This window comes from Juglans regia, chromosome 8, assembly GCF_001411555.2.
Source record: "Juglans regia cultivar Chandler chromosome 8, Walnut 2.0, whole genome shotgun sequence".
NCBI lineage: Eukaryota > Viridiplantae > Streptophyta > Magnoliopsida > Fagales > Juglandaceae > Juglans > Juglans regia.
The window spans coordinates 414,025-427,039 of NC_049908.1; the positions used below are offsets into that span (position 1 = coordinate 414,025).

At 40.3% G+C, this 13,015-nt stretch overlaps 2 protein-coding genes across 2 annotated transcripts; one reads left to right on the forward strand and one right to left on the reverse strand.

Moving 5' to 3' along the window:
* The first annotated feature begins 288 nt into the window (after positions 1-288).
* LOC109000976 (threonylcarbamoyladenosine tRNA methylthiotransferase) lies at positions 289-8,189 on the forward strand. Its single transcript, XM_018978066.2, has 11 exons — positions 289-504; positions 582-620; positions 1,324-1,415; positions 4,540-4,789; positions 4,994-5,113; positions 5,188-5,263; positions 5,655-5,863; positions 6,172-6,280; positions 6,504-6,596; positions 6,904-7,064; positions 7,436-8,189. The coding sequence occupies exons 1-11, from the start codon at positions 352-354 to the stop codon at positions 7,994-7,996; spliced, it is 1,863 nt and encodes a 620-aa protein (XP_018833611.2). The 5' UTR covers positions 289-351; the 3' UTR covers positions 7,997-8,189.
* Positions 8,190-8,435: 246 nt separating this feature from the next.
* Positions 8,436-12,032, reverse strand: LOC109000975 (FT-interacting protein 7). Its single transcript, XM_018978065.2, has one exon. The coding sequence runs from the start codon at positions 11,659-11,661 to the stop codon at positions 8,581-8,583; it is 3,081 nt and encodes a 1,026-aa protein (XP_018833610.1). The 5' UTR covers positions 11,662-12,032; the 3' UTR covers positions 8,436-8,580.
* Between the last annotated feature and the right edge of the window lie 983 nt (positions 12,033-13,015).

The window sequence follows — 13,015 nt, forward strand, 5'->3', positions numbered from 1 at the left end:
ATTCTCTAATAAAACACTCCCAAAACAAAAAAAAATGAGGGACAGAAATTTCTAGATTAGTTGAAAAAAAACATCTTATTCCTTCCGTTGGTTAAATTCTAGTTTTACATAATGCATAAGACATTACAATTGGTATTATTATGTTATAAAGCCATTTTAAATATACATAATAGCTGTTTTTTTTTCAAAAAATAAAAAATAAAAAATTGAAAATTAGGGTCATGGTTGGATTTTGCAAACCCTCTATTGGCTTAAAAGGAGCCCATGCTCGACAACTGTTTTAGCATACAATTTGTCAATTACACAATTAACTGTGGCATCCCCTCTTCTCTCTCTCTCTCTCACTCTCTCATGGACGACATAGAGGATTTGGTAGTGGGAGCTGGTGCTCCTCCTGGGTTTCGCTTGCCTTTAAGCAGCGTTGGAGTGAATCTCAAGAAGAAGAGGAGCGATAAGTTCTATCAAACCCAAGACTCTCCCTCTCCCAAAATCCCTGGCACTCAGGTCTCTCTCTCTCTCTCTCTCTCTCTCTCTCTCTCTCTCTCTCTTCCTTTCAATTATAAGCTTCTTTCTCTCTGCAGACGATATATATTAAGACCTTTGGGTGCTCACACAACCAGGCAAGTTTTTCCCCCCTTCATTTCTTCATTTCTTTTTCTTTTTTCTTTTTTTGAAGATGGTAATTTACTATATTTCTCAAAAGGTCTCACAATTCATCTTTTAGTGGACGCATTCGGTTGAGTTCATAATTTAGGACCTTCAATGGGGCGGAGAGAATGTTGTTGCAGATAATTATGGTGAACAATCCTTAAATTTGAGAGAGAACTGTTTTGCTAGCTGAGAATAGGAGGAATATTTCCTCTCACTAGAAAGGAGCTTGATGCAAATTGTTTAGGAAATTTTGGCTTCATTGGTTATTGGAATAAATATTGCATGATTGTAGAATTGGGTATTTTTAAAAACCTTTAAGAAACAAATTTGATGGCTTTATGTGGTCTTGGAAACAAGTTGAACGAAAGAAAGAAAAATGGATGACAGAGGAAAATGTAGGAGAATAGTTGGCGCAAAACCTGTCACTTTGATCGTCAAAAGGGATCATTATCATGTTTGCTTCCCTTGTGTAAATTCTAACGCTAATTGTAGAAAAAGTGCCAACTGGAGTTGGAAGAGGTTAGAAATTCTCAGTTAATCTGCAGTCCTGTCTTGTTTTAATAAGATTGAAGCTAGTATCACCTGCATTTATTTTATTCATCAATGGTTGTTAGAGTGGAATTCTTTTTCACTCTATTTAAATGTTTTCGTCCCATTTTTGCATTGTTTCAGAGCGACAGTGAATACATGGCTGGTCAGCTTTCAGCTTTTGGCTACTCGTTAAGTGACAATCCTCAGGAAGCAGACCTGTGGCTAATAAACACGTGAGCATAATTTTCTTCCTCCTTATACATAAGTGCTTTTATTTGAACTTGTGATTCTCTTAAGACTAGTTGTCTTGCCTTGTATCTTGAGGGGTTAGGAGGTGCCTTTTTCCCTTTACAAATCTTTTTCTAAAGGTTAAGTTTCAAACTTAACAAAAAACAAAGCAAATACCTCAAATTAATAGTTTTAAATTGTATCATAATTTATTCATAAAAAAATTGTGTACGTGGGCAATGCCTATTTCCTATTCTATTAATAAAATTTATTTTATCCATAAAAAATATCATAATATTTCTTTTTTCTTTTTTATAACCAAGAAAGACAGTTTTATTAATACGAATAAAAGAGGCTAAGTCCATGTATACAAGGAGTATACAAAAGAAACACTTGAATACATTCTAAGAATCAGAATATGACAACTGAAAATCATGAGCGTTAGCTCCACTAAGCACTAAAGTGGAAAACCAAAGCAGCAAGGTGTGCACAAAAACATGCCGTAGTTCCTCCAAAGTGCGCTCCTTACCATTAAAGCACCGATCATTCCTTTCCATCCAAATACATCACATGATACACAAAGGGACCATCTTCCAAACTGTAGTCACCTGAGAACAACCGTGAAGACTGTTCCAATTAGCAAGGTCTACCACTCTCAAAGACATCACCCAAGCCAAATCGGTTTTATAACAAATCCCATCTCATAGTGCCCTACCACCTCACAATGCAAAAGTAAATGATCCATTGATTCTCCATGCTTCTTGCACATGTAACACTAGTCTATAACAATGAAACCGCACTTCCTCAAATTGTCCGTCGTCAAAATTTTTCCAAGAAAAGCAATCCATACGAAAAAAGCTATTTTGGAAGCCACATGAGACCTCCAAATACACTTCCAAGGAAAAGAAAAACAGTTTTGAGATGTCAACAGCTTATAAGACGATCGAACTGTAAACTTATTGCTCCCCTTGGACCTCCACAACAGCCTATCCCCAACATTGCTGCCAAGCCTCAAAGAGTATAAAAAACTGAAAGAAAGCTGAAACTTCATCAAGTTCCCAGTCATGCACAGCTCTTGTAAAATAAACATCCCATTGTAAAGAACCATTAGAATGGACTAACATATACGAAACAGAGGCATGCCGATCAGAAACTAGATGAAAGATGGCCGGTGGGAAACACCCTATTGAGAGTGCGTTCACCACACCAAATATCAAACAAAAATCAGATCCCAGAACCCTCTCCAACTGCATAACTAACATGGCTTGCAAAACTCTCACAGCCCTTTCTAATGAATTTCCATAGACCCACACCATACACCCCCTTACATCATTAGAACACCAACACCCCCAAGCACTTCCATATTTACGATCAATAACCTCCATCTAAAGCGACTCTCCTTCCGATTGATATCTCCATAATTTCCCCAATAAGGCTTTATTAAAAATCCTCAAATTAAAAACCCCCAAACCTCCATTAGAGATGGGAGAGCAAACTTTATTCCAACTAACCATATGGAACTTAACTTCCTCTCCCATTCCACCCCACAAGAAAGCATAAAATATCCTCTCAATCCGGTTAGTCACCCCTGCGGGCAAAGGAAATAAAGAAGAAAGTAAGTGGGGAGATTGGAAAGGGTGCTCTTGATTAAGGTAATTCTACCCCTTTTTAATAAATACAACTGTTTCCATCCAGTCAACGTTGTTTCAATTTTCTCAACAACCTCATCCCAAATAGCTTTAGCCTTAAAAGGCGCCCCCAACGAAAGGCTCAAATATATATAGATATATTTTTTATTGGTACCGAGTGTCCAAGAACAACGTCCCGACTAATCCCGGAGGTGCACAAGTCCTTGACAAGGAGTTTCCCGCGAGTGCACCTCGGGTAATTCAAGGGAAAAATCCCCGAGTCCGATCGCACTTAGAGATTATTTGCACCCAAGGGGATTTGAACCTTAGACCTAGGAGGAGCATACCCTCAAGCCCAAGGCCTTTATTCATTGGCAAGGAAGCAACTTTACAGCCCAAAAACACACCAAGCTATTACTGGTGCGCACCACCCCCACCAGTACCATCTCGGAATTTCCAACATTCACCTTAAGACCCGAAACAACTTCAAAACGTAATAGCAATGGCCTTAAAGGTTGAATCTGGCCACGATTAGCATCACAGAAAAATCATTATTAGCATTTTCCACCGAAAAATATGAAAGAAATCCCCACCAATGGCGGCCTTCACCATCCGACGAAATGCCTTCATGATAATAACAAAAAGAAAAGGGGACAAAGCCCTGTCTCAAGCCATGAGAGCTATGGAAAAAACCAACAGAGTCTCCATTAACCAACACCGAAAACCGAGTAGTAGAGACACAATGCCTAATCCACAAACACCACCTCTCCTCAAAGCCACATCTCCCAAGCAAATAAAAGAGGAATTCCCAATTCACATAATCATACGCCTTTTCCATGTCAAGCTTACAAAGAATACCAGGAACTCTCTCCCTCATTCTACTATCTAAACATTCATTAGCAAGAAGAACTAGAAAATAATAAACTAAAATCCCAGTCAAAATGAGGTCTTCAGCTACTTCTCTCATCTAATCCCGTCCACATGCCTTCCAATCCCTTCTCTTGACACACTCTTCGATATCATCTGAAAAGTGAGAATAGGATAATGGGTGAGTTTGACAACTGTACTAGTATGCAGTTACATGAGCTGGTTAAGCATAACAATGCAAAAATGAGACATTCTTGAATTTCACCAGGTAGTTTTAGCCAAAAGGATCATAATGCCAAAAGAGCTCATGACTACACTTTTCATGCCATAAATCCCATTCTAATGTTCAGATACAGATTATAATGCCGGAAAGGTCACCACAGTAGTTTTAGCTAAAAACTCAATTTCCTCAAAAACCAACCTTGGTTATTTTTTGAAAGTCTAGCATAGATACACTACTTACCTAATTCTGATTTGACTGGGCTTGTAACTGTATTGTAGCAACATCACTTCAAGTGTAACCCAATAATTATCTAAGCTACCAAAACGTAAAAAATTCTAGCATTATACATACATTAAAATAGGTATATTTGAATGAAATGATTTTCTTGTGAGATTCTATCAACTGATGCAGATGCACAGTGAAATCCCCAAGTCAGTCTGCCATGGACACTCTAATAGCAAAATGCAAAATTGCAAAAAAGCCCCTAGTGGTGGCAGGGTGTGTGCCTCAAGGAAGTCGAGACTTGAAAGAGCTCGAAGGGGTCAGTATAGTCGGAGTCCAGCAAATTGACCGAGTGGTTGAAGTTGTGGAAGAGACCTTGAAAGGTCATGAGGTGCGGCTATTGAATCGCAAGACATTGCCAGCACTTGACCTCCCGAAGGTGCAAATTGTAGATTCCCCTGTTGCTGTATTGCAAAATTACCATGTTTCAAGAATTTTCTTTTGGAGCCACTTTTATCACATTGTTGGATTTTCTTTCAGTTCATTTGAAGGGAAAAAAAAAAAAAAAACTTTTGGATCTGTTTCCACGTTTACGTCGAATTAGCTTAGGAAGATGGAGCATTAACTCAACTGTGTCTAACAGGTGAGAAGGAACAAGTTTGTTGAGATTCTTCCAATTAATGTTGGTTGTTTAGGTGCTTGTACTTATTGCAAGACAAAGCATGCTCGTGGTCATTTAGGGAGCTACACGATTGATAGTCTTGTAAGTATCATGCCATCGGTATTTATTATTTGCTTGAATTAGGTTTCTATTTTATCACAATTTTAACTTTGCAGGTCGGGCGTGTAAAATCTGTTATAGCTGATGGAGTGAAGGAGATATGGTTGAGCAGTGAAGATACTGGAGCCTATGGTAATAATAGTGATCTTTCCATCATGTTTCCTGTGTTACTGTGTAAAAGCATTTGCCAATAATATGAAGTCCTGTTTCTGTGGAGTCTTTTCATGAAAATGACACCAGTGCTTTTTGTTGTAGTTTTTGTATTAATCAAAGGGAAGTAGATACGTGAGTTTCATCTTTTTTTCATGGTAAAGTGCTCCAGGTTAAAAAGAACTAAAATGCAAATGCCGCATTCAAAATGTTCTTTTTGTCTAATTTCGTATTTAACATCATAAAGTGTGGGCAAACTGCTGAAGAAACTTGATTAGACCTGAGGCAGAAAATTACGCCAAAATTAAAAGGAAAATTAAGGCATTGCTTATATTGTATTGTACAATAACTATGGTCTCCTGATGCTATCTAGGTCGTGACATTGGGGTCAATCTTCCAACTTTGTTAAATTCTATTGTTTCTGAGCTTCCTCCTGATGCAAGCACGATGCTTCGGATTGGGATGACAAATCCTCCTTTTATTCTCGAGCACTTGAAAGAGATAGCAGAGGTTTTGTGTCACCCATGTGTATACTCATTTCTACATGTACCAGTTCAATCTGGGAGTGATGCTGTCTTAAGTGTGAGTCCTAACACAACTGTTTCTTTCTATAAGAAAATTGACACCATTTATTATTGTTGAGATCTTTTCTATTCTTTATACTTTTTTCCTTTAAAAAATTGCATGTTATAAGCACAAGCTTGTAAATTGTTTTTTTTCATTAGTAAATAGGAATTTTATTAAAAATAGGCGAAGCCAAGTACATGGGACATAACGAGCTCATAAATTGTTGATGCCTAGAGTTCCATTATGTGTTGGTTTCTTATACAAATAATTATTATGTGTTGGTTTCATATCCAAATAATTACTTTCCTCTTATATTTTCTCAGGCAATGAATCGGGAATATACCGAGAGCGAGTTTAGGACTGTGGTTGATACCTTGATTGAGCTTGTGCCTGGGATGCAGATAGCAACCGATATCATATGTGGATTTCCTGGTTAGTTCTTTTATGTATTTTTTTCACTTTGGTTGGTTAATTTATGTTATTAATTTACATGGTTAGTGCTGAAGTAGAATACATCAAATGTTTAGTGTGCTCCAAATGATAAATTGCTTGTGGGTTTGATATAATAGCATTTGGCTAATGGTGAAATTTTATGCTACGTTATCATTCTGGAATTCTTTAGAATAATATTCATTTCTTGGGCTTCTTTTTTCAGGTGAAACGAATGAAGATTTTGCTCAAACTGTCAGTCTTATTAAGAAGTACAACTTCCCTCAAGTTCATATATCTCAGTTTTATCCTCGACCGGGTATCCTCTTCATGACATTGTACAGAACTTTCCATTGCGATTTTCTAGCTTCTTTATATTCTAGCAAAGTTATATTGGCAAAAAGCTCCCCATGCCTCTGGATTGGAAAAGATATGTTGTTTGGCAGTAGACAGAACATTTTAATTTATGAAGGGTCATGACCAGCATAATTTGGCTGTAAATACACATCTCAATGCGTTTTAGTATCTTACTCCCACTTTTTGGAAAGTGAAGAATGTGGAACTTAAAGTAGTTAGCAAAATATCTTCCGACCATTTTCTGTATTTCATCTTTATTCCAAATTTAGGGACGCCTGCAGCAAGGATGAAAAAGGTTCCAAGTGCTGTAGTGAAGAAACGAAGTCGTGAGTTGACTTCTGTTTTTGAAGCCTTCACACCATATAATGGAATGGAGGGCAGAATAGAAAGAATATGGATAACTGAAGTTGCAGCAGATGGAATTCACTTGGTAAGACTGTGCAAGGGTAAAAATAATTTTTTCTACATGCATTTTGAATTCCCGTGGGGTTGAGAGCCTAGTTTCAGTTTACTTTTCCAGTGCAACAAAACCTGATAATGGTTTTTTGGATGACATGTTGCTATTTGTTTTCATTTATGTTTTTTTCTTGCAAGGGATTCTTCCCTCAAGTTGCATCAACTTCATGAAGATTAATAAAACCTTGCACTCAATTTTTTTTTTTTTATAAAAACTTCCACTCCCCACCCGGGGGCGCGAGTGAAAAAACACACGGTAGGAGCATTTTTTACATATAAAATATAAATTTTCAGTGTACTGCTTGGTGTTTATTTTTTCTGACCGAATGTTCCTTCATTGCCAAGGTTGGCCATACCAAGGGATACGTGCAGGTGCTAGTGGTTGCTCCAGAAAGTATGCTGGGAGTTTCAGCTATTGTGAAGATAACATCTGTGGGAAGGTGGTCAGTTTTTGGAGAGGTGATGGAGACTATCAACCACAAAAATCATAAATCAGCGTCGAGAAAGGATAGTGGTGAGGATATATTTTCTCCTTGCTCTAACGCTTGTGAAAGTTATGAGTGTACAAGAGAACCGGAACCCTGTGCTTGTTGCGGACCCGAAAGCTGTTTAGGACAGACTAATTTAGAGGAAGAAAGTGCTGCTTCAAGGAATTCCATGTTTCCAGAAGATCTAAACAACCGATACTTGATCGGATGGTTATTAAGAAAGCGGAAGAACCACGCCAACAAAAGAGTGGAGGGAGAAATTGCGTCGGGATCCAAGAGAAAGCAAGAGTGGACCCAAGGAAGCATTGGTGAGTGGAGTGTAGTCGATAAGGCCCTGCTGGGTGGAATGCTTACGAGTTTCTTTGCTATCATGGCTTTACTGATACTTCTAGGTATGCGGTCTCTGTCATCCAATTAATGGAAGATCGATTGTGTGTCTGTCTCTTTCTCCTTCTCTAGGAGCATCGAAGAAAGATTTGGTGAGGTTGAATTATTATTATTATTTTCTTTCTGTTTAATTTTATTTTTGGAGGTGAATTTTGTTAGACGAATGTTATGCGGAATCTTGTTTGGTAATCGTTTCAGTTCCTCCGACCAGCTTCATTCATCTATCTAATTTTTAGATTGGGCGCGCGGGCGGCAGTAGTTGTAGTCGAAGTGTACTAGTTGGTAAATGGATGGATTACTCTTTTGGCTCAACAGGAGATCTAGAATTAGAGCCATTTAGAATGATTTGGTTCCATTCATAACCTCGATGAATGCTGCTAGGGGATATATATATATATATATATGTATATGTATGTACATATCAATCAGGACAAAGACTGGATCATGGCTGGGTCGGGGTAGCAGGGAAAAAGAGCAAAAAATCATGGCTGCTTTTTGCTTCTGTTGGGTTTATTCACCGATCCATCGTCTTTCTTGTGCCCAAGAATCAACAAGTAAATTAACGAATGATTTGGAAAAAAAAAAAACTGATAATAACCTCCATCAGCTCAGTACTCATAGTAGCATCTCGGACTTGCTTGGCAATCTCTTGAAGAAATTGACAGGTACGGAAGGCAGCTTGCCTCTGAACCGGGGATGCCGAAGCAGGTACAACCCAACCAGCACTGCAACTACTTGGAATGGAGTAATGTAAATAATTACGGCCCATATCAATGAGAAGATGATGAAGATCGCCGTAGCCCTTGCATCTCTCCAGCTTAGAATCGCTAAAGCCCTTTCCCCTTGTGTTGCCAAATCTCCGACCACTGCTTGAACCCTACCCGCCACACTCCGCAACCGGTCATACCTCAACCTTACAATATCTGGATTTCTATTCGTTGGGAATGTGTCGAATTCCTCATCCAGCTCATCTTGGCTTGAAAACTCTGCTCTTGAAAGCCGTGCATCCATGTGAGGTGGGTCTCTTTGCCTGAACCGATAGTTCCTTATCCCAATCACGAACAAGTACAGGAAAATCGTGGGCAAGATCAGTTCTGGGTAGCAAACCAATAGCAAGAACACGAAGTGCATCAGACATGTCGTTATCGGGTTTCTCCAGTGACATATGTCTTGGAACCATTTACAAACAGCCGTAAACCCAGAGATAAGCGCCATTATTCGGAAAAAGTTGGCCTTGCTTCTCCTGAGACTCCACATATTGTAATCCACATCAAGCATGTACTCCACAGCTTCACGCCGGAGCGGTGGCTCTGCTCGGCCTAGCCTTGCTGCCACAATATGCGTTGCCTGGTACCGAAGCGATTCAATGTACCTAATCGGTATGGGCTGAATATAATGCATTTTCGGAAGCAGGGGCCTTCCGTATTGAGCGACCATGTTAACCCAAGCGGTACAAGTGAACCTCAACGCCAATTGAAGTTCCCCATGGTTCTTCAAACCGGATGGTTGGAGAACCAACAATGGATAGAAATGGGTATAAATTCGATCAGCTTCTAACGTCGATAGTCGAATTCTCACCTTCCCAATCCTTTGATCTCTTGCTCCATCATCTCTACTTCCATTGACGTGCCAATTATCGAAGACACTTATGGTGATTACAGTACACGGGTCATAAACCTCCCACGTATACTGCTCATTCCAGCGAGGAGCCAGGGTGTTGAGAAGCGTTCTTGTTCGAATCCATTTGTTCCCATACTTCGCCACGCAATATGCATCAGTAGTTCCACCATCCTTTCCCTTCATCGGACGCAAGTTCTGGGCACTTAGAATCCCAAGTTCAAGAATTCCAATGCTTGGTTTTCTGAGGTGCATCATGAACGAGGGCTGCAGGTCACTGCTGAAATGCGTGGCCTCATCAAGAACATGGTAAACTGCATCCACACAGAGACCAACGTGGATCTTGCTCGAGAACTTTTCTTTCTTCCTCTCGGTCTCCTCTTCAGCTGCCACAGAAGGCTTGTGGAGATTATACCAGCGGGCATCCGGGAGCCTGGCGGTCTCGGTGATTCTTTTTGGGACCTCTCTAAGCGGAATGATTGCCCTGCCTAGGATCTCATCCTTGCCAGGTGCCACCCTGTCCTCAACCGATATGATTATGAGATCTTCTAAAGGATCCGATACCACTAACCAGAGCGTGTCATCCCAAATCGGGTTATTAGCAACAGGCTTCATGGAAGGTGCGGTGAATCTTATCTGATTCCCAATCTGTACCTTCACGAATGACTGAGGAGCTCGGTCTCTTTCAGAAGTAATAAGATCCTGAGCTCCGATTACATGAACTCTAAGGTAGAATAGCCTGGGGGAAAAGTAGACCTTTGATCGAGTATCGGAGAGGTTTGCATGGCTGATGTTGTGTGCATCCGATAGCCATGCCTCAGGAAAGCACTCGTCAGCCTGTGTTCCCATCCAAACCGCAAGCATAATCTCCCCAGTTTGGACCTTGCTCCCCTTCTTGTCCTCCAATTTGTACCACTGAGGAGCCAAGGGGCTATCCGGTGGCAACCGAAGAGGCACTTCCTGGAGGTCAAAACTAATTCTCCCAACAAAATCATCTTTCGTAATCGTATCCTTATCTTTCAGAGTCACTTCCAGCAGGTTAGATTGCAACCTGTCCTTTGAAAATGCGAAGAACTGATTCCATACCGGATTCTGGTTCTTCTCCAACTGTTTTGTAACGCCTTTGTAGTTCCCAAGCTTGACTTCCACATAGGGATCGAGGCTTCCTGTGATGTCCATGACAGGAAGATCTCTAGCCTTCACCACGTTCACATACAAGTAGTGCATCTGCTCCACTAGATCATATGTACTCATTGTCTTGTCCCCTCCTCGGTAGCGCAGACGTGCTGCCAGTGGAGGGCTAGTCTCCCTTAACGCGAACTCTGGGTTCTGTCTCATGGGAAAGGCCTGCATGTGCATGACACTCGCCGGGCCTGCAGCCGCCCGTGCAAAATCGGTTCTGGTTTCCACTGCTGCTGCCTTTTCCTTCATATGCCCGGACTCAAACCCAAATCCGGAGAACATTGAAGGTTGCGGTGGAGGAGCAGGACCGCCGGTACCGGTTCCAACAGAGTGAAAGGTTCTCACTTCTTTCTCCTTCTTCTTCTTCTTCTTCTTTTCCTCGTAGACCCTGCTTTCTTCTTGTTGTTCTTCGAGCTTGTTAATGTTGATCTCTTGCAAGGGTGTGTCCTTGTCTACTTCGACACCAGTAGCTTGTGGTGGAGGAGTATAATTAGCAGAAGAAGGATCGTGTATGAGGTAAATTCTGAGTGAAATATCGCCTTTGATATGAGAGAAGAGGCCCCGTTTGTCAAGCGGGTAGCGCTGGACGGCGGCTTCAGACTCGGTGAAAGGGACTGAGACACCGTAGATTCTGAGACGGCCGAGGAAGTTCTTGTGGTGGCCGCCTGTCCCGTCGTGGTAAACCACGACATCAATGGTCTTGTTGGGGAGGTCTCTGGGGTTGTTCAAGTTGAAGAGGAGATTCTCGTTCCAGCAGGGATTGAGGTCATTGTGCTTGGTTTGGGTCCGTTGCCGCTTCTCATCGAAATCTACCTCCACGAAGGGGCTGGCGGAGCCTTGGCCATCTTTGGGCATGAGGTCACTGGCATCGTGAACCTCAACCACCAATTTGGTCATGTTGTGTGGATGGAAGCTGGGAAGCTTCACCGTGGCGGTAGGTAGTGAAAGCGTAGGACTGAAGAAGAAGAAGAAGAAGAAGAAGTTATTAATGGCGGTAGGAGTGTAGGAGAGTGAGAAAAAAGATGAGAGAGATGGGTAGAAGAAGAGTAGGCGGTGGTGGAGGAGATGAGATAGTCATTTGGGACAAAATACGTACATGGGAGAGAGAGAGAGAGAGAGTGATCGGTTCTGTTTGGTGGTGTTGGAGTGTGAGTGTGAGGTGGCCCCTTAGTCATATGGCTTTTGATAGGGAGAGATTCTGGTGGATACACTCTCTGATTATTTCAGTACAATTGAGTGTCGGGGGTTGTGATTTTAATCGTAATTATATTATAATGTGTTGGTTAATTCGTAGGTGAAGAGAGAAGAATGCTCTTCTAAAAGGTAAATTACTTGTTTCTTCTCTACTCTACTCTACTCTACTCTACTCTACTGTGTATGTGTTAATCAAAGTGATCACTACTACCTTCATAAAAAAGTTTTCTTTTTCCAAAAGCAAAGCAAAGATTCGTTTTCAATTGGATCTATCCCTTTCAAGGAATTACTTATACTGCTTTGAACCTTTGTCTACTCTTCTTCTGTCCAAAAGGTCGGCAATATCATAATCTCTCTTTTCCCCCAACACCGGAAATCAGTGAGAAATGAAAATTGTAATTGTCAACGTATTCGACTATATATAAAATTACTTAAAAATAGCTGTTCTTTTTTAATGATTTAAAAAATCATTATTTCGCATTCTCAATCTCATTTTTTTTTTCTATTAACTTTGATTTGCTTGCTTGGATTTTATTATTATTTTTGGAGAGATCAAATGCGTGAATTAATTTTGCCTTACAAAGATTGTACGAAGAGAAGGCAAGTAGCTGGCTGAAGCATAGATGTTTGTTAGATTATATATACATACCCTTTAATTGTCAATAAATGACCAATTAGCCAAACTGCATTACATGCTTGATGATGAAGTACCTTAACATGGAGAAACACCTACACCATCTCCTTCTCTCTCTCTTCCTTTTTGCTCTTTTGTTTTGTCTCTTTGATTGTCTTGCTTTGCTTTTTTCTTTCTTTTCTTTTGTTTGTCCGTTTGCTATATTTGAATGTCCAAATACTGATCCTCCTCTCCCAACTAACTTTTTCTTATTACATCGTCGTCCTCATCAGTCCTAAGATATCAATGATATCATCATCAAACTTCTAAGACGAGAAACAAATAATTTCTAAACACTTAACTTTGAAACAAAGGCAGCAAATATATTTATGTAATTATTGATTTGATTTACATAATAGAGTTATGCCACATTTCACCGCCAAT

Coding starts and splice junctions, on each gene's coding strand:
- LOC109000976 (XM_018978066.2), top strand. CDS start 352: ATGGACGACATAGAGGATTTGGTAGTGGGAGCTGGTGCTCCTCCTGGG. Junction 1,416..4,539: donor GACCTGTGGCTAATAAACAC/GTGAGCATAATT, acceptor CAACTGATGCAG/ATGCACAGTGAAATCCCCAA. Junction 5,114..5,187: donor GCTACACGATTGATAGTCTT/GTAAGTATCATG, acceptor TTAACTTTGCAG/GTCGGGCGTGTAAAATCTGT.
- LOC109000975 (XM_018978065.2), bottom strand. CDS start 11,661: ATGACCAAATTGGTGGTTGAGGTTCACGATGCCAGTGACCTCATGCCC.